Raw genomic sequence first — 18,806 nt, forward strand, 5'->3', positions numbered from 1 at the left:
TGAGTTCCTGAAGCACCCCTGTAATACTTGCGAGTTCTTCGAACCTACCGGTAACAAACCTAGCAGCCCACCTCTGAATTGCTTCGATATCTTGCTTTAATCCGGCCTGGTGCGAATCCCAAACATTGGAACAATGGGTCGCACAAAGTCGTATATGCGGTCTCCTTTACAGTTGAACCACACTTTCCTAAAATTCTCCCAATAAACCGTGGTCAACTATTCGCCTACCCAACGCAATTCTTAGATGGCTCTGAGAACTATGGGACTTAACTTCTGAGGTCATCAGTCCCCTGAACGTAGAACTACTGAAACCTAACTAACCTAAGGACATCACACACATCCATGTCCGAGGCAGGTTTCGAACCTGCGACCGTAGCGGTCGCGCGGTTCCAGACTGTAGCGCCTAGAACCGCTCGGCCACTCCGGCCGGCGTAATTCTTAGATGCTCATTTCATTTCCTATTGCTTTACAACGTTATGTCCAGATATTTAATGGACTTGACCGTGTCAAGCACCACACCACTAATGCTTTACTCAACTACGGGTTTGTTTTTCCTAGTCATCTGCATTAACTTACAGTTTTCTATATTTTGAGTCTCCTCCCATTCATCACACCAGCTAGAGTCATCTTGTAATCTCCACCAGTCACTCAGCCACGACACCTTCCCATTCACCTCAGCATCATCACCAAACAGACTGCTGCTTGCCCTGTTCTCCAAATCATTTATGTACATAGAAAGTAACGATGGTCATATCACATTTCCTTGGGGCACTCCTGACGATATAATTGTCTCTGACGTACACTCGCCGTCGAGGACAACATGCTAGGTTTTTGTTACTTAAGAAGTCTTCGAGCCACTCATGTCTCTGCTGTCTGAAAGCGTGCTGATTCGTGGACAGAAGCTTTTCTGTTTCAAGAAAATTTATTGTATTCGAACTGAGAATGTGCTCAAGGATTCTGCAGGAAACCGATGTTAAAGACATTGGTCTGTAACTTTGTGGGGCCCTCTTTTATCCTTCTTATATACAGGAGTCAGCTGCTCTTTTCTTCAATCGCTTGCAGTTTTGCGCTGGGCGTGCGGTTCGTAATATATGAAAGCAAAGTCCGTACATGTACCGTTTTCCCGATTCACGTAAAATACGACAATAAACGTTGGTCCCTGACTCTTGCTGCTTTTGGTCTGAGTCCACTTACAAGCAGGACTCGATGTCACGACCACCGACGTCAACACTGATGCGGTACGTCCGTACCATCTTTCTGTACACACGATGACCAATGCCTGGTCCTACATCATCTGGCGCAGCCATAAACGCGCCAGTAGGTCTTCCTCGAATGCCAAAGGTGTCTCGTGAATCAAGGATTTCGTGTGGCCTGACAAGTAGTAGTCTAGCAGGTTTAAGTCGGGAGAACGTTCAGCTCAGGCAGTCGTACAATAACATCATGCCGGCGTATGCCGCAAATGTATAGTTCGGTACGGTCAACAGCAACAACAAAAAATGAACTGTACCTACAGCTTCTGTACTGTATCGAATGGTAAGAGCTGTACAGCAGTACTGTGTGAGCAGACACCGCAAGCACAACAGCAGGTATATACGTTTCTGGGCAGATACAATAGCGCAGTGTGAACCAAGACAACAAGGACAACAGCAGGTGCAAACCTCTCTGGGCAGGTACAGTGGTACATTACGAACGACGACCACAAGGAAACAGCCAAACCAGTCTCTGTTGATCACAAACCCGACTGAATGGCTTGTACACAGAAACCGTATGTAATACCTTAGACAGTGGCGCCGAAAATGCGGGTGAGTTGAACGTGTGTTGCGGTATTTCGCTTGTAGCGCAGAAACGATACGTTTCCGGATATGAATGCCTTTGCTAATTTAACCACGATGGTCCCCAGTTTAACTCCTTAACATCTGTAAAGGGAATTTAGTTGAATCCTGTCTGAAAACAATAAGGGGCGAAATCTACAACTTGTAAGAAATCAGGTTGCTGTTATATAAGTCGAAGGACATGAAAGGGAATTAGAGAGAGAGAACGGAGTCAGACGTGGTTGCAGCCCATCCCCGATATTCAGTCTGTACAATGAGCAATCAGTGAAGGAAGAGAAAGAGAATTTTAGAAAGGTAATTAAAGTTCAGGAAGAAGAGTATACTTCCAGGTTTGCCGATGACATAGTTATTTTGTCACAGACGGCAAAGGACTTGGAAGAGCAGTTGTATGGAATGCATAATGCCTTGATAAGAGGTTATAAGATGAACATAAACAATAGGAAAACAAAAGATATTTAAATTAGAAAAAGTAAACATTTGATAACAAGGAAACTATATTCGGAAAAGGGACGCTAAAAGTAACAGGCATGTTTTGAGTTGTTGTAGACTGGCAATAGCAAGAAAAGATTTTCAAAAAAAAAGAGAAATTTGGCAATACCGAATATAGATTTGAATGTTAGGACGTCTTGTCTGAAGATAACTGTCTGGCTTGTAGCATTGAACAGAGGTGAAACATGACCGATGAGCGATTCAGACAAAAAGAGAATCGAAGCTTTTGGGTTGTAATGTCACATAAGAGTGGTGAAAGTTAGATGGGCAAATCGAATAACTATTGACGAGGCTTGGAATCGGGTTTCGAGGGATAAAAAGTTTATGGGACAACTTGATTAAAAGAAAGAAGGGGTTGACATGACCTCTCTTAAGGCATCTACAAGTCGTGAATTTGGTAACCGAAGGGGACTGTAGAGACAGACAAAGGCTGGACTACAGGAAGCACGTTCAAAGGGATGTAGGTTGCACCAGTTAAACAGAGATGAAGACGCTTGCACAGGACAGACTAGCGTGGAGAGTTGGATCAAACCATCTTCGTACTGAATACGATAATAACAACAATATAATGAGTGTAAGTGAAGAAAAGAAATCACTTTTCTCTATAATAAGGATATGGGTTTGCTGGTTTGTGGATTTGTCCTGTTGCCTGTTAAAAAGTGGCACCGAGTAGAAGCAAGTAATCTCCATAAAGTTTGGTTTCACAAGTTGTGGGCTTTGTTGACAGTAATGTTAGACCGACGGAAATCAAGAAGGTCATATCACGAGGCACCACTCCGATATTTATAAAATATTATGGATTCGTACATCACTTGAAAGGTATGAAATGAATTCCATTTAGAACTTCGGTCATCGCCAACATTAGCATGAGAAGTGACGCCCAAAGCTGCAAATATACACTTGTATTCCTTAAGGCGTCGAACCAAACAATTTACCAATTTCATCTTCTGTAATATCTTTCCATGCCTGAAACACGTACTGATATCCAATACAGGCCAGTATAAAAGTATATGTCTTTCCATTGCATACTAGACATGCTCTTTCGTTGGCTGTTTGGGGGACTGGGCAGGCCATTCAAAGGTCCGTCCATTCTTCAAGGCGTCAGTGGTGTGAACTGCCTTGTAGGATCTTGCATTATCTTGCTAGAATACGTCATTTGATACCGTCCACCTGCTCCCCTCAGCATGATTTCCAAGAATTCGATAGATATGGATTTCCTAAATCCCTGCTACCTGCCGTATTTCACCAGGAGGCCAGGAGACACGTTGTCATCGATGTGACAGGTACAAACAGAAACTACGTTCGTAGTTAAACACCATATAATGACACTCAATGTCCCATTTAACTCTTGATCTGCACAGGACCCTGCTGACTGTCATAGAGGTTTATATTTCAGTTTTACCAGCATTTGGTACTATCTCAGATATGTACGTCAAGCAAGAGGAAAAATCGAATCATTTGGAACATTAGGTATAACTTTCGCCATATCGGCAATTGGTGCCAAATGTAAACCACTAATAGGGACTAGAGATCTCAACTGAGCTTCGGGTAGTCTCTCCCCGATGGTTCCCCATGGCGTTTCGCCTGCAACCTCTCGAATTTCAGCTGTTGTCATTCGTCTATTTGTCAGAGTCAGTCTAACAATCCCGTTGTCTTCTTTGGAAGGAGCAGTACCTGCTATTCTCACCACACCGTTGGCTTAGGCCATCTCGCCACCATTCGTTCTGGAGTCATTGCCCTGCGACCAGTTGTGTGTTTCATCTTTCTTTATGATACTCCAGTGAACCTCCATAGCGATGATTTGACTTTCCTCAGACTTCGAAAGATGGTGATAACTTGCACTTGCACGAACTCTGGGCACACTGAGTTATGGTCTCCACCTCAAAAGTTCCAGTAACGTTAGATACATCCAATAGCCGTAAGATGCTCTTATCATTCTTTATCGGTAGAAATGAGTTCCTTCTATACTGAAAAATTACAAATAAGCTCGTAGAAGGACGAAAATACGTAGTATCGTTTTTTAGCATTTGGTGAAAGTGTTTATGTGGACATCTTCTATGGATCCGTGTAGTCTACCTGTTAAAATGTGGGCCGTTGCGGAAGCTCTATATAATAAGTAATCGCCATAGAGTACTGTTTCACTAGGATCTTTTTCTAGTCGTCCGTCTTCTGCCATTTGCGATAAGGCCCGCCACGAACTCCTGTGATAACGTCTCCATCTCAGAAGAGCACTTGCGCCCTACGTCCTCAGTTATTTGGATGTACTCTCTGCTTCCTCTGTAGTACCACGAAAGCTATCCCTGATGTACAAAACACATCACCTATCACCCTGTCCATTCATGTCAAAGATGCATTGTAATTTATCTATAGCTATTTTATCCTCAAGTTCCTCTGCCACCATTCAAATCAACTCCTTCAAAAAGTCATATGCAGTTCTTCATCGTCACTTTCATCTCATCGGAAGCTGACATTATGCTACAAGATAGACACGAGAGTGTATCCAATCCAGAACATTGGATAGAAGTAGATCACTGTCAGTCTTGGGCTCTCTCCGGTTGCTAGTTACTGCTTGGCGGTTAGGGAGCATTTTATTGTAGAGCTCGCTGTTGGTATTACAATACCTTCCTAAAAATCAAGGAGAGTGAAGTCCTTCCATTATCATAAGTTTCTGTGCTGATCGTTTGACCTTAAACTGTTTAGGTCTTGGTAGAGGTGTATGATACCACTCCATGCCCTTATTCTAAGTTTCTGAATCATAAAGACACGACGACGTTTCATCTTCTGTTCTCGTATACGAGTACACTATCTGATCAAATATATTCGGACTATTTTAGTGGACATTAATGTGAGGTATGTCCACCCTTCGCATTTATAGCTCATGAACTCTGCTAGTTCACTTTCGTTGACTTTTCTGAATGTCTGTGGAGGAATGGCAGCCATTTCTTCCTCAAGGGCCGAAATCAGAGACGGTAGACGATACTGAACGCTGGGATCTGGAGCGAAGCCGACGTTCTGACTCGTACCAAAGGGCATATGGGTAGGCCAGTTCAAGTCAGGAATTCTATTGCCCACAAACTGTTCCCTCGCAGGTGCTACATTGTCGTATTGATTCCATAATCATTCTTCGAACTGCTCCTCTACTGCAAGTAGTACACAACGCTGTGAAGTATGTTCACATCCGTTTCCTGCAGTGCCATAAAGGGACCGTGTCCTAACCCTGAAAATCATCTTCTCCATCCTTCAGTGTTGACACTACACGTGATGGCAGGTAAAGTTCTCGAGACATTCGCCAAACCCGGACCACCCCATTGGACTGCCACATAGAATAGCGTGATTCATTGCTCCAAATCACTCGTTTCCGGCCATCCGCTGGCCAGTCCTTACACCACTTCAAAGGTCGCTTAGCACTGGCTACAGAAATGTACAGGTTATGAGGAGTTGCTCGAACATTACATCCATTTCCTTTTACCTCCCTATGCATTCTCTTTGTGCTAGCTAGTCTCATGGGAATACTTTGGATCTCAAGAGTGATTTCTACCGCTGATTTCATGCGATTTTTTCACAATTATCCTTGTTTAGTTGTGGTTGATCCTTCGCATCACCAACAGTCGACTTGGGCAGCTATAGAAGGGGTGCCATGTCCCTCACGGATTTGTTACTCAGGTGACATCCAGTGACTGACCTACGTCGAAGTTACTTAGCTCTCCTGATCCACCCATTCTACTGTAACTGCTTCTCTACCGCCCACCTTTTACACTGACGGGTCCACGTCTCGTGACATCCAATGGGCAATTCCACATTTTCTAGGTGTGTCCCAATACTTTCGATCAAGTCATATCGAATGTCAGGTACGAGACAAATCTTCGCACAGATTTTCCGATACTTCAAGCGTTTTTATCACCCACTGTAAGCGACTGTGATCGCAGTTCTGTTGTGCATCTCGCTGGTGGATTTTTAAATATCCGTCCGAGTGAATTAACCTCCCCAGGTGCTGACTATTCAAGCTTATTACAAAACAGGAAACCGTTAGCAATAAACCGTCATCATCACACAACGATTAAACTGATTTCTGGTTTTTGCCATTAGAGGATCTTTAGATCGAAAGCTGACTGCACACTTCTTTCCAAAGCTTAATAGGTTGTTACATACTGAATATTTGTACATTTGTCATACACACACATCAAAATAAGTTTTGCATCAACCCAGTTTGCAGAACTCCTGAAGATAGACGTTGACTATGGATATTGAACCACAGGCAAAGTCCCTTTGATTGTTACGAGATGTAACTAAACCTGCCCAAAGATGTAAACAACTATGCATGAGCAGCGCCTATTACACGGAGGGGATCCGATGGCTGATCAGTTCCAGTTATTCCACCAGGAAGGAGGGTACATGGCTCGTGTTGTCAGTCGTTCAACCATGCCTAGACGGTCAATACCGCGGTTCGATCGCGTCCGCATGGTTACTTTGTGCCAGGAAGGGCTCTCTACGAGGGAAGTATCCAGGCGTCTCGGAGTGAACCAAAGCGATGGTGTTTGGAAACTGAGGAGGTACAGAGAGACAGGAACTGTCGATGACATGCCTCGCTCAGGCCGGCCAAGGGCTACTACTGCAGTGGATGATCGCTACCTATGGATTATGGCTCGGAGGAACTCTGACAGAAATGCCACCATGTTGAATAATGATTTTCGTGCAGCCACAGGACGTCGTGTTACGACTCAAACTGTGCGCAATAGGCTGCATGATGCTCAACTTCACTCCCGACGTCCGTGGTGAGGTCCATCTTTGCAACCACTACACCATGCAGTGCGGCATAGATGGGCCCAACAACATGGCGAACGGACCGCTCATGACTGACATCACGTTCTCTTCACCGATGAGTGACGCATATCCCTTCAAGCACACAATCGTCAAAGACGTGTTTGGAGGCAATCCGGTCAGGCTGAACGCCTTAGACACACTGTCCAGCGAGTGCAGCAAGGAGGAGGTTCCCTGCTGTTTTGGGGTGGCATTATGTGGGGTCGACGTACGCCGCTGGTGGTCGTGGAAGGCGCCGCGACGGCTGTACGATAAGTGAATGCCATCCTCCGAGACTGATAGTGCAACCTTATCGGCAGCAGATTGGCGAGACATTCATCTTCAGGAACGACAATTCGCGTCCCCATCGAGCACATCTTTTGAATGACTTCCTTCAGGATAACGACATCGGTCGAATAGAGTGGCCAGCATGTTTTCCAGACATGAACTCTATCGAACATGTCTGGGAAAGATTTTAGGGGCTGTTTATGGACGACGTGACCCACCAACCACTCTGAGGGATCTACGCCGAATCGCCGTTGAAGGGTGGGACAATCTGGACCAACAGTGCCTTGATCAACTTGTGGATAGTATGCCACGACGAATACAGGCATGCAAGAGGACGTGCTACTGGGTATTAGAGGTACCGCTGTGTGCAGAAATCTGGACCACCACCTCTGAAGGTGGCACAAAACAAATTTGTGGTTTTCATGAGCAATAAAAAGGGCAGAAATGATGTTTATGTTGATCTCTACCTCAGTTTCCTGTACCCGTTCCGTATCTGTCGGAACCGACGTGATGGAACACTTTTTTTGATGTGTGTAGCACCAACCTTTTGAATGTACTGCATCTTGCAGTGGCTTTTTGGTTGGATGATGACTCTATGGGAACTGAAACCGATTAGATACTGTATGGTCAAGACTATTACCCAGTAATAAATTCCGGTATTATCGCATTTTCCCAGAAACATCATATCATATTTCAAGTAACGTGTTTATGATTCCCCATCATTCTATTTTTTTGCTTTATATTCGCTACTCCCAGTTGATAAGAATATGTTATGTATGTCCTCTGATTACTGCAGTTCCTCAAGATAAACACACTATCTGCCGAATATCTTCTCCTGCAAGCATACGTTTAACTCATTCAACAACTTCCTGTTCCCACTGTATGATATTTAAGCTTTACATTTTTTCCATTTGTGTCAGTTTAAGCACAGTCACGTGTATTCAATGTTTTTAGCGCAACGCAATCTGACTTCCAAAAATCCCTACAAAAAAATGGCCCTGACTAACATTAACCTATGCGTTTCACAAATCACTTACCTCACAAAAATCTTGGTTACTCAAACTACTGCAATACAGCGAGCGCCACTACTGCCAGCTAAATAAAAGATTCAAACTACGGAAGGCACTAACTACTGATAGGCATAGTTAGCAAATGAAAGATTTTAATAGAGAACAAACAATGTATTTACCTTAATAGTGTTGAAAAATCATAATATACACAGCAGTTCATGACATCCAGCCTTACAAATTTCCAAACTCCGCCATTTCTCTCCCCACATCCACCACTGCTGGCGGCTCACCTCCAACTGCGCAACGCTACGCGCTGTTAACATCCAGCTGCCCAACACTACAATGGCAGACAACAATGCAAACTAGCCACAGACTGCACACAGCACAGCCAGTGATTTTCATATAGAGCGCTACGTGGCGTTACCAATAAGAAAACCTAAACAGCCTACTTACACATTCTTTAGTGTTTGGCTTTTATTCAAACTGACTAGATGACTCTCATCTGCTTTCTTTCTACTTTTCATTTCTTCCCGACACACTTCATACAACTAGGGATTCTCTGAGACCTGTTACGCTGCTCGTATTTCTACCCGCTTGTAATTGTGTTTTACTTTTCGACATTTGCAAGTAATACAGATCGATTTCTGACGACAAGACTGAATCTTTGCCTTATCTCTGGATCATTTAATCTTTCTGTATAAAACTCTTTTACGCTTTTGTAATATTTTAATTTTCTTTCTCTCATCAGCTAGGTGGTTACGTCAATATCCGCTCTTTTGAACAGTCTAATGAGTAATGTTCATCTTGTGCAGTGCATAAATCACTATGTGGGCTGTTTGATTTTAAAGACATAGGGAGATTTCACTGTTTCTTGCAGACATCTTTGTGACTAAATGACCCTGAGAAAATTGCAGACCTGTAGCTTGCTGTTAAACTGACTGTCCACAATGCATCGTTTTTTCTCTGTTGTGAATCTATATATGTCATTTCGTTGCTCCTTAGCACTGCAACCGCCCAGCAAAGTCTATTTCTGTTTCTGACGTTTCCCAAAGTCGTTTCAGTTCTCCTCAGTTATTTCGGTTAATTCATGTATATTTACCGAATTTGTGGCTCGTGGTAAGACACGAAGTTCTGTATCTGATTACTTAGAGTTACTTCAGGTTTGTCACAATTCAGTTAATGTTCACTGAGCATGATAATAATTTTTGTTTGACGGTTTCGGTACAGTACATTGTCGTGTCGTCCCTTCATTGCTCCATTCACCTCTTGCAGAGCAGAGAAGTTACCTCTATATCTTTCTATTTCCGAACCGTTTACTCTGGCAGATCCTAGTCAGGATGAAAGCCTTATGTTACATATTCACTTAATAGACAACTTGGTATCGCAACGTTCATCTAGTGCAATATCAGCCCTTTCCGAGACCTGACAGTACGATCTTCGTTAGTGTAAACGTCCCGTGGCAGTGTTACGACCACTTTCCAGGGCCAGCCCATCAGTGAGACTGCCACATCACTGATTCTGTGCCGCTGGGTCGCCTTTTTATATAATACGTATTTCTAGTGATAATTTTTTGTATTAAAAATCATATAAATATGTCAAAAGTGTTCGTGTCATTCATGTAAATATGCTCAGAGGATCACAGACAAATAACCAGCGTTACAGAGATTTACACCGTTCTTACAGGTGCATCGAACAAAATGTGACTTTGTCGCATTAGAACCTAAGCAGTCACCCAAAATTATCACTTGAATGTTAGGTTACGCATCACACTTGTCCAGAGGGCAGTTTGCCTAAATAACTGTCTTATTTCTTACGGAGTGATATTTGTTATGGAACATCATTAGAATTAAATGCAGGAGGAGGGAGAGATAGACTCCAGGGCACCGATATAGAGGGTGCTTAGAAACACTGTGGAAACTTCTAAGGTTGTTGCAGGTTAGGTTGCGCTGAGAAATAATTTCTAAGAAAGAAATTGGATACACTGCGCCGTTCCCGAGTCAATTAGCTTTGAAGTTAACCAATCAGGCCATTGCGCGTGAAATGATGTTATGAAGCGCGTTCTTCGTTTGGTTCACCACTGGTGCATATCTGGTTTTGTGAATGCAAGAAAAACGTATTAAAATGTCTCCCTTTGTAATGGATTAGGAACAAAACGGTGGTAGAAAAGGTGCAACAAGTGAGGAAGGCATAATATTGATTTTATTATTAACCGCCGCTAACACAGTTTGTTGGATATCAGCACCGGAGAAGTTTATGAGATACTGTACAGCGCCAGATTTGCACCTGGTGCCCGAAATTGGAACTATTTTTTTTTTTCAGCATAAATCTGTTCCAGAATAGTGCGTTAGCATATCTGCCAAGTTTCGCTGCCATACAAAAACTATAGCCTACACTGGACTTCGGTGAGCATCTCCAATTATAACAACCCGGTACATGCTTCACTTCAAATATTTAAAGTAGTCAGATGTCTGAATCCGTTTCATACATGGGAGTTTGGTTCTGTAAAGAATCGGGGATAGGGCTAAAGGGTAGGGAGATTACTGGTCGTATACATTTTAACTGAGATGGCGCCACGACTTGAGACATGACGTGCTGGTGTGCGGCAGGTTTCATCTCCATCGGCAACGACATCAGCACGATGCTGGTGTCGGCGGTGATCACGTACTACGCGGGCCGCGGCCACCGGCCGCGCTGGATGACGTTCGGCCTGTACACCGTGGTGGCGTTCTGCCTGCTGAATGCGCTGCCGCACCTGCTGTACGGCGCCGGCCAGGACTCGCTGATGCTGACGCGGGAGTACGGCGCCACCGCCAACCCCAACGAGACCAGCGAGCTCATCGGTGAGTGCGCCCCACTTGTCAGTAAGAACTGGATACTATTCTCTCGTTTATCTGCTGTGAGTTAACGTGCTGTGGCTGGGGCATATTTCTGGGCAGAAATTGTGAGGTTTCGTCCTTCTACGTTCACTATATTAATTAATTCAAAATTTGATGAGAAGACCCGATTAACAGAGAAGAGTGGAGTTATTAATGGACTGTTCTATATCATGTAACTTATGGACCTGGTTAATATGCTTCTGACCCAAAAGTCTGTTAGAGTGAATCCTGTAATCTCCTTCCTGAGGTTGCTGACAGTGGTTAGCTGTTATTATAAATTATCTACACCACACAGTAGAATTTAGTTTTCATATCTCTTCACGTTCATTAATTCACAGCTTATTTCAGTGATCAGCTTTGTAAATTTGACGGCATCTATATATCGTACCGTAGGTCAGCAAGTGACAACTCCTCCAAGAATTTTTAAAAAGTTCACAAATGCTAGTGATTAACAAACTATCGACACGTGTAAGATGCTTATCACCAATTTCACATAGATGTTCACCTTTTAACTTTCGGAAACGAACTAAACTGACAGAATACGTTTACCACTCATTTTGACAATGCCAGTCGTTATACAGTTTCTGTATGTTACTTTACAATCGACAACATGGCAAATGGAAGTTTTTGTCGACCTAAGAGACGTGTACGGATTGCCGAAGTGGTAAATGCGACCACACGCGATGTGTGGTGTATCCGTGTTTGGGTGCCGGTCCACCACAAATTTTCATGTGTCACTAATAAAACATTCAGCTGACATCAAAACGTATTGTAAGGTGTCAGGCAAATCCAACACCCTCCATGAAAACCCTGACATGATAATCAAATCCAGTAGTATGTCACATAGCTCTGAATAAATCGTGACATTAAATTAACCAAAGTAATACGAGTAACGAGTGAGCAAATGGAATACCACAGACTAACACAAGAATGCCTAAACGCATGTCATACCTTCCCACCGTGAGGCAGACGCAGATCCGAGGGGAGAAACGAGAACAGGAGCCGAGAGCAGAACCGTGTTAAGCTAGAAGGCCCTACGATAAGGGACGGACACCCACGTCTCCAGCTAACCGCTAGGACCACCCCCCAGCCCATGTTAAAAGATAGAGCCCTCCAGAAGAACAGTATAGATCTTACTATAACACTAAAAGGACCACACCAGCTGCAAGTTTTAGCGTGAGACTTTTTCGCGTCTCTGTTACGTTGCAAACTTTAAAAACATTACCCCACCACGAAAAGTATAACGTTTCTCATTGGATAGACAGAATTTTTGTAGGCGGAGCTTAAGGTTAACATTGAGACCCTGATTGGTCGGATGAAAACACAGCCAGATAGTTTTTTTAAACCAACTTCGGTAAATTGTAGTAAGGAGAAGTTAGGAGAGAGTTGCTTCCGAGACGGCGAGGTGAGCGGAGCTGTGCTGCTCGCCGCCCCCTGACGAACACCGACAAGGTAATGAACGCACGTGATGGCGCATAACAGCGCATAAAGCTTCACTCAGAACTGCAGAAGTCTCATCTGTTACACCCCCTTTTTGCGTAATACTAGTGTCGATCGTCAATTATAGCTCACGGTGTTCACATTTGCCACTTGAAGTAAAAATCTGAAACGTGATGATTTTTCTGTTATATAGTTATTGAGAAGCCACATCAGCCACTGTAATTTACGACAAGTTAGATAAGTAATTAAAGATAATTGAGGGTCACTGTAGACCATTTTGATAGTTTTCTCTTTTGGGAAACTTAATTTAAACCTAGATTATAGATGTGATATGGCATAGGTCATCATCCGATCCATTGTAGAACTTGGAAACCCATTCAGGGAATATTCGTTCACATTTTTGTTGAACGCAGTTGGTTTTTACCATCCTGTATTAAAACATTTCCTTTTATCAATAGTGCAATTTATAAACAATGTTTTGTGAGAAGAATAAAATTTCCAATGGTAAACTTAACTGCTTTTTCGACGCTATTTTACCAGCTAACTAAAAATAGGAAAGCCTTGAACCCCTTCCACTAAATTTAGTTAGTATTAAGATTCTTTTACAGGGAGTGCAGTGGAGCTGACGCCGAAATCATTAAGTATTTGGTTATATCATCGCTAGTCTCACTGAACTCTTCTGAACTCTACATGTCACGTGTGGTCTGACGTCTCCTTACCAGTAACAGGTCCCAGGTTCAAACTAGTCAATTCCCTAAAAAACATGCTCAGAGCATCGTTGCGAGAAAGTGGTAGGGAGACACGATATAGAACAACAGACACAACGCAGAATGTTAGAGTATTCACAATTTTCGAATATATTTGTGTAATAATGACTACGTTTCAAAAGTCACTGCAGAAATCAAAAGTTGTCACAAACCACTATCCTGACAGGGTTGCACGAATGAAAGGTAAATGTTGATTTAATCCAATTAGTGGTAGTATAAATCTTTGAAAGTATCTGGAATTCATAATCAATAATTACTTGTGAAATAATAACAGTTGATAGCTTCTGTAGGACTAGAACACATTAAAGTTTCTTCACAAGACAGCCTGTCTTTTACTTGTTTTAATTGGTCATCAGCCAAAAGTGCAGCTAGGATACCGAGTTCTAGTCAAAGTACGAATCATCTAAGACCTGAAATTAAGAGAGAATATTCTCTGCCTAATCCTGCACACAGCAATATTAATTTGGAACAGCATTATGGAGATGACTACATAATATTTAACTGATATTTGAAACTTTCAGATTTCACTGTGATTGTTCTCGGATTGTGGACATGGCAATTTTAAAAGGAGCATGGCAGACAGACCCTTTTATTTACTTTATCTCGAAAAACTGGCGTTAATTTCAACTACAAAATTATGAGGAATTACTGTGCACTATTATCCTGTACAGATTCGTATCAGAGGGAAAACTGATGGGTTAAGATGATCTAAATCAAGCATGTATTTTATCTTTGGATGATGCATGTTACCTGCAGTTTTTAACAGTTATGTTTATGTATGAATGCAGAAAAGCGCAAAGTATGCTGTTAAATGTCTATGGTCTAATAAGCTAGCTGTCAGTAAGAATTTTGCCTGTGTGATGTGTTATGAAAGATGTGCTTGTAAGCTGATAGGTATGCACAAGGCTACATTTGTGGCATTTGATATGTGTATATGTGAGGGTCCCCACATAACATGAAATAAAAGAATTTTTAAATGTGGCACATAAATCGGCTTCATCATTTAATATTTTAAACAACAAATGTAACATGCAAGCATATTGTTGTTCATTAATCTGTCTTACCTATTTACTGTATTTATTTTTGATATTATATTACCGACGTTTGATAGTGGCTTAAGGCCAAAACTGGTGAATAATGTAAATTAAATGTCTGGTGCATTAAAGGAATAAAATCGGCAGCGTACAGTGGTTAAAATGGTCACTTCACGTAGACCCCAACTGGTTGTTTCTTCCCCAACAGAGATTTTTCTATGATTGTAAAAACAAGCACTAAACTGATCGCTGTAAATACTTAAAACATAGCAGATTACTATTTTTTTACGTCCATGTGCTATTAGTGTCGTAATATTCACGTGCCTCCAGCAGAATTATTATGGTGGTATGCAGATACGATATTAGATACTAACATATCTATAGCTATGGCAAGTCTGTAGTAAAGACATGAAACTGCAAATTGAATCAAATGCTGTTTCTCTGATGTCATGTAAATGTATCTGCATAATTCAGTAACATCGAATATTGTCGTGAAACCACCATTTTGATATAACACAATGGTATAGAAACAATGACTCTTTGAAACTGAGAATAATATTGCAATAGCGATCTGGTGTCTTCTTGCACTATTTAGATCATGTCAAATGAGTTGTTTGTTGTTCCTGGTTTTGCAGTCATTTAAATATTTCTAAGAACAATTTCCACCATTAGTTACAAGTTACTTGTTATGTATTGAATACTGTTTACGTTTGTTGTGGAATTCTGACATTCATACACACACTACAGTAATTCCCACTTAATTCATGACATTACATTACATTGTAGTGAGACTGTCACATAATATCCTGCAATAAAATTCAGATGTGATTCTTTACGAGCATCGTACCCTTTATTTAATGTCAAAGCCATCAGGCATGTATTCAGATTTTTCAGCCAGTTTTTAAGTCACAAGACATTGCTCTACCACTTTATCAGCACACTCCATAAACTGTGTTCAACAGCTTACATTACCAACTGAGTATTATTGCATCCCTGGTAAAAGATTTCGGTGTGCAGAGTTTAGCAACTAATCAGTGACTCGTATCATTCCATTCCCATAAAATTTCTCTCACGTTTTACGACGTTTCGTTCACCTAGTATATAAGTCTCGACCAAGTACCTGAACCCTACTAATTACAAGACTAAGCAGTATTGAAAATAGTGTAGAATAATATTTTAATATTGTGGTAACCTGTTTTACATAAAACCACTTTTAGGCATTTTTGATACATAATTACATAATTTTCGATCTGTGAATCTGAATCACATAAAACGCTTTTGGTTATGAACAAGCTGGCCATATTTATACTTAGTTCTCAGGTGTCTCCAGTTGTTCTGGCGAAATCAATAGTCTGGTTTCTCTCATGGATCCAGAAAGCTTGTTGCCAGGTGGTGTAATCTTTATTACAGACATCTCGTGAATGTGCTACTAAGTTTACGACTTTCAAGCAAGAAAGACCATTTCCTTAACATTGTATGTCTTTACATGATGAAACGCTTATGCGTTCAGAATAATCTTGCCACAGATTATGCGGATTGAAGACTGCAAGCATATATTTTAAATGTCTACAATTAAATATGGCGTTCCATCTTCGACGTCACAGCTTACATCTCCATACCTCCAAAACTTTAGCACTTTTTACAAGACCTAGACCATAAAGTTTCCCACCTCGCCTGCTGTATCTGTCTTCATTCTCCTAAACACGTCCGCTACCGGATGAACTTGAACTCTAGCCTCATCCCCCTTTCTCTCAACCTCCTCGCCCCGCGACGCTTTCTTCTGAACTTCCTCGAACATCTTTGTAGGTGCTATACACCCTATAAACTTGAAGCTTAAAACACCATTGTTTCCTCAGTTCTACTCAACATTGGGCTGCTGCCGCTCCTACTCTAACATATCCTCCCTCCCCTCTCCCATTTCCACTTAATCTGTCCCAAGACAGCTTCATATCGTTTCTTCATGCTAATCTATAAGTACGTGCCGCTATTAACGTAACCGAACAGCAATAAACCTAGGACCCATATCGTCACCTCAGAACCAAACTCCAGCACCCATCCCAGGCTCCAGACCACAATATCCCAATCCTCAGTCTTTCCTGTTCCAAATTTCACATATCGATGAGACACATACCAGGCCAAGACTCGTCAGTCTCTATTAAATACAGCGTTATCCAGTAGTTGAGTCGCAATTGTACCAACTGTGCAAATTAGTAAGTGCAAGCGAGGGCTGTTGTTATTCTGTTTTCTGATATCGAAAACCTTTAATTTTTATTTTGTAGCTACTTTCTTGAGTGTTTGAAACAAGAAACTCAAATTTCGGGAAACTCTTTAGCGGTCTCCACGCAATCCCAGAGTTCCACGGAACACAGTGCAAGAAAAGCTGATCTACGCTATTCAGCAAGTGACGTCATCGCCATCTGTCGTTTTTGTTGTAATATTATCAAAAATAATGATATTTTCTTGTACTTTAATTGTGTTATGTTATGAATTTCAAAATTAGTAAGAGTAAGAAATGGCGGTCTCTGGCGTTTCCTTCAGGAGAAGTGTTACATTGACTACTCTGACTTGCTTTTCTATTGTATTTGACTTCGTGCGTTTCGCACGTTTCAACACCCATCTTCATGAGTAACACGCGCTTTGCAGAGGAGGAGCGGCGCAAGGTGCTGTGCCGGCCAGAGGGGGGCGTGCCGTGCGACAGCTCTGCCGGCAGCCTCGCGCCGCAGCTCATTCTGTTCGGCGCCAACTTCATAGCGGGCATCGGCGGCTCGCTCTACTACACGCTGGGCACCTCCTACATGGACGACAACATCAAGAAGTCCAAGACGCCGGCTCTCATCAGTAAGTGCTGTCGTCACTCCCCGCCCCAGTGTCCGGCCGCACAAAATCTGTCCCGCACTCTCGAGTGAGCCGGAGAAGTGAGCCTGTAAACGTCCACTGGACACCAAAAGCTCCCCACATCAAACAAGCTGTCAACGTTTAGCGGTGGTATCCGAAACCACCCAATATATAGGGAAAAATGTATTTCAGTAAAAGACAGTAAGAGTTGAGAGTAAAGTAAGTGTGTTGACACAAACCCCAGAATTTATTTTCGTCTACCCAGTGCAATACCACAACGACTAGCAGAGAATTTATTTAAATATACAGGGTGATTGAAAACCGTACACACGTTGTGGGTGATATGAATGCATCAAAATAAGCGTAAAATGTTAAATAAAGTTTTGCCTGAAACTGTTTTATTTCAGAGTTGTGTGGTAGAGTAGGCATTACAAGAGCAAAACAAACAACATAAAATTAGTTCTTCTCAGAAAGCAACGAAACGAAGGGATCCAAAATTCAACATAACTAGTACTGTACATTAAGCCCAGTACATCTTCAAAATTATGTCCTTGTAGACGAAGACCGCGATGTTCTCACCATCTTCACGCTCTCGGGATCTTGCAGGCTCCGTTCATCCCATTCTGCACAGTTGCACTGTCATTTTTAGTTCGCTGCTGTAGTTGTGCTAAATTCTCAGTTGCAACACCATACACGAGCTCATTGAGACAGCCCCAAAGGTAGAAGTCCAGGGGTTAAGGTTCGGAGATCAAACGGGCCAAGAAATTGTCCCGCACGACCTAACCACTTACTGGGATAAGTAAGATTGAGATACTCTGTTGCCTCCCGATTGAACTGTACAGGGACACCGTCGTGCATAAACGTAAGTTAGTTCGTTTGGCGAGCGGTACAGCATGAAACAGACCACCCAACTGATATTCCAAAAACTGTCGATACACCCTGCCTGTCAGACACTGTGGAATAACATGTGGTCCGAAGAACTGATCCTCCACTATACCACACCAAATGATCACTGCAAAACGATGTTGATATCCTCGTACTGTAGTCAGCTGAGGATTCCCAAACTCCCACACGTGCAGCTTATGAGCGTTCACGATACCCGCCCGGGTAAAGAGTCTCTCATCCGTCAACAGCACACGACGACCGAACATTAAATCAGCAGTCTGGCGCTCGAGTAACCACTGACAGAAAGTCTGACGTCTAGCGTGGTCTGTAGGCGTCATCTCCTGCACCTCCTGCGGGTGAAATGGGTGGAATTGTTGTTTCCGAAGCAGGAGCCATACAGTTGACTGAGGAACCCCCACAGTGGTACTTACACGGCGGCTACTTGTGGTCGGCTCTTCATCTATTATTTCCAGAATGTTCTCTATACGCACTCCATCAAGTTAACGCCGATCTAACCGTGGCGCACCCCTGTCCACAACTGTGAAAGTGTGAC

At 42.5% G+C, this 18,806-nt stretch overlaps 1 protein-coding gene across 4 annotated transcripts in view; it reads left to right on the forward strand.

Moving 5' to 3' along the window:
- The window catches only part of LOC124617747 (solute carrier organic anion transporter family member 74D), a 219,590-nt gene that overhangs the window by 132,076 nt on the left and 68,708 nt on the right, over positions 1–18,806 (forward strand). For all 4 annotated transcript variants that reach the window (XM_047145291.1, XM_047145290.1, XM_047145292.1 and 1 more), the window contains 2 exons: positions 11,023–11,256; positions 17,177–17,371. In XM_047145291.1, the coding sequence (XP_047001247.1) occupies positions 11,023–11,256; positions 17,177–17,371 (429 nt within the window). The remainder of the gene's footprint in view (positions 1–11,022; positions 11,257–17,176; positions 17,372–18,806) is intronic.

Source organism: Schistocerca americana, chromosome 1, assembly GCF_021461395.2.
Source record: "Schistocerca americana isolate TAMUIC-IGC-003095 chromosome 1, iqSchAmer2.1, whole genome shotgun sequence".
Taxonomy (NCBI): Eukaryota; Metazoa; Arthropoda; class Insecta; order Orthoptera; family Acrididae; genus Schistocerca; species Schistocerca americana.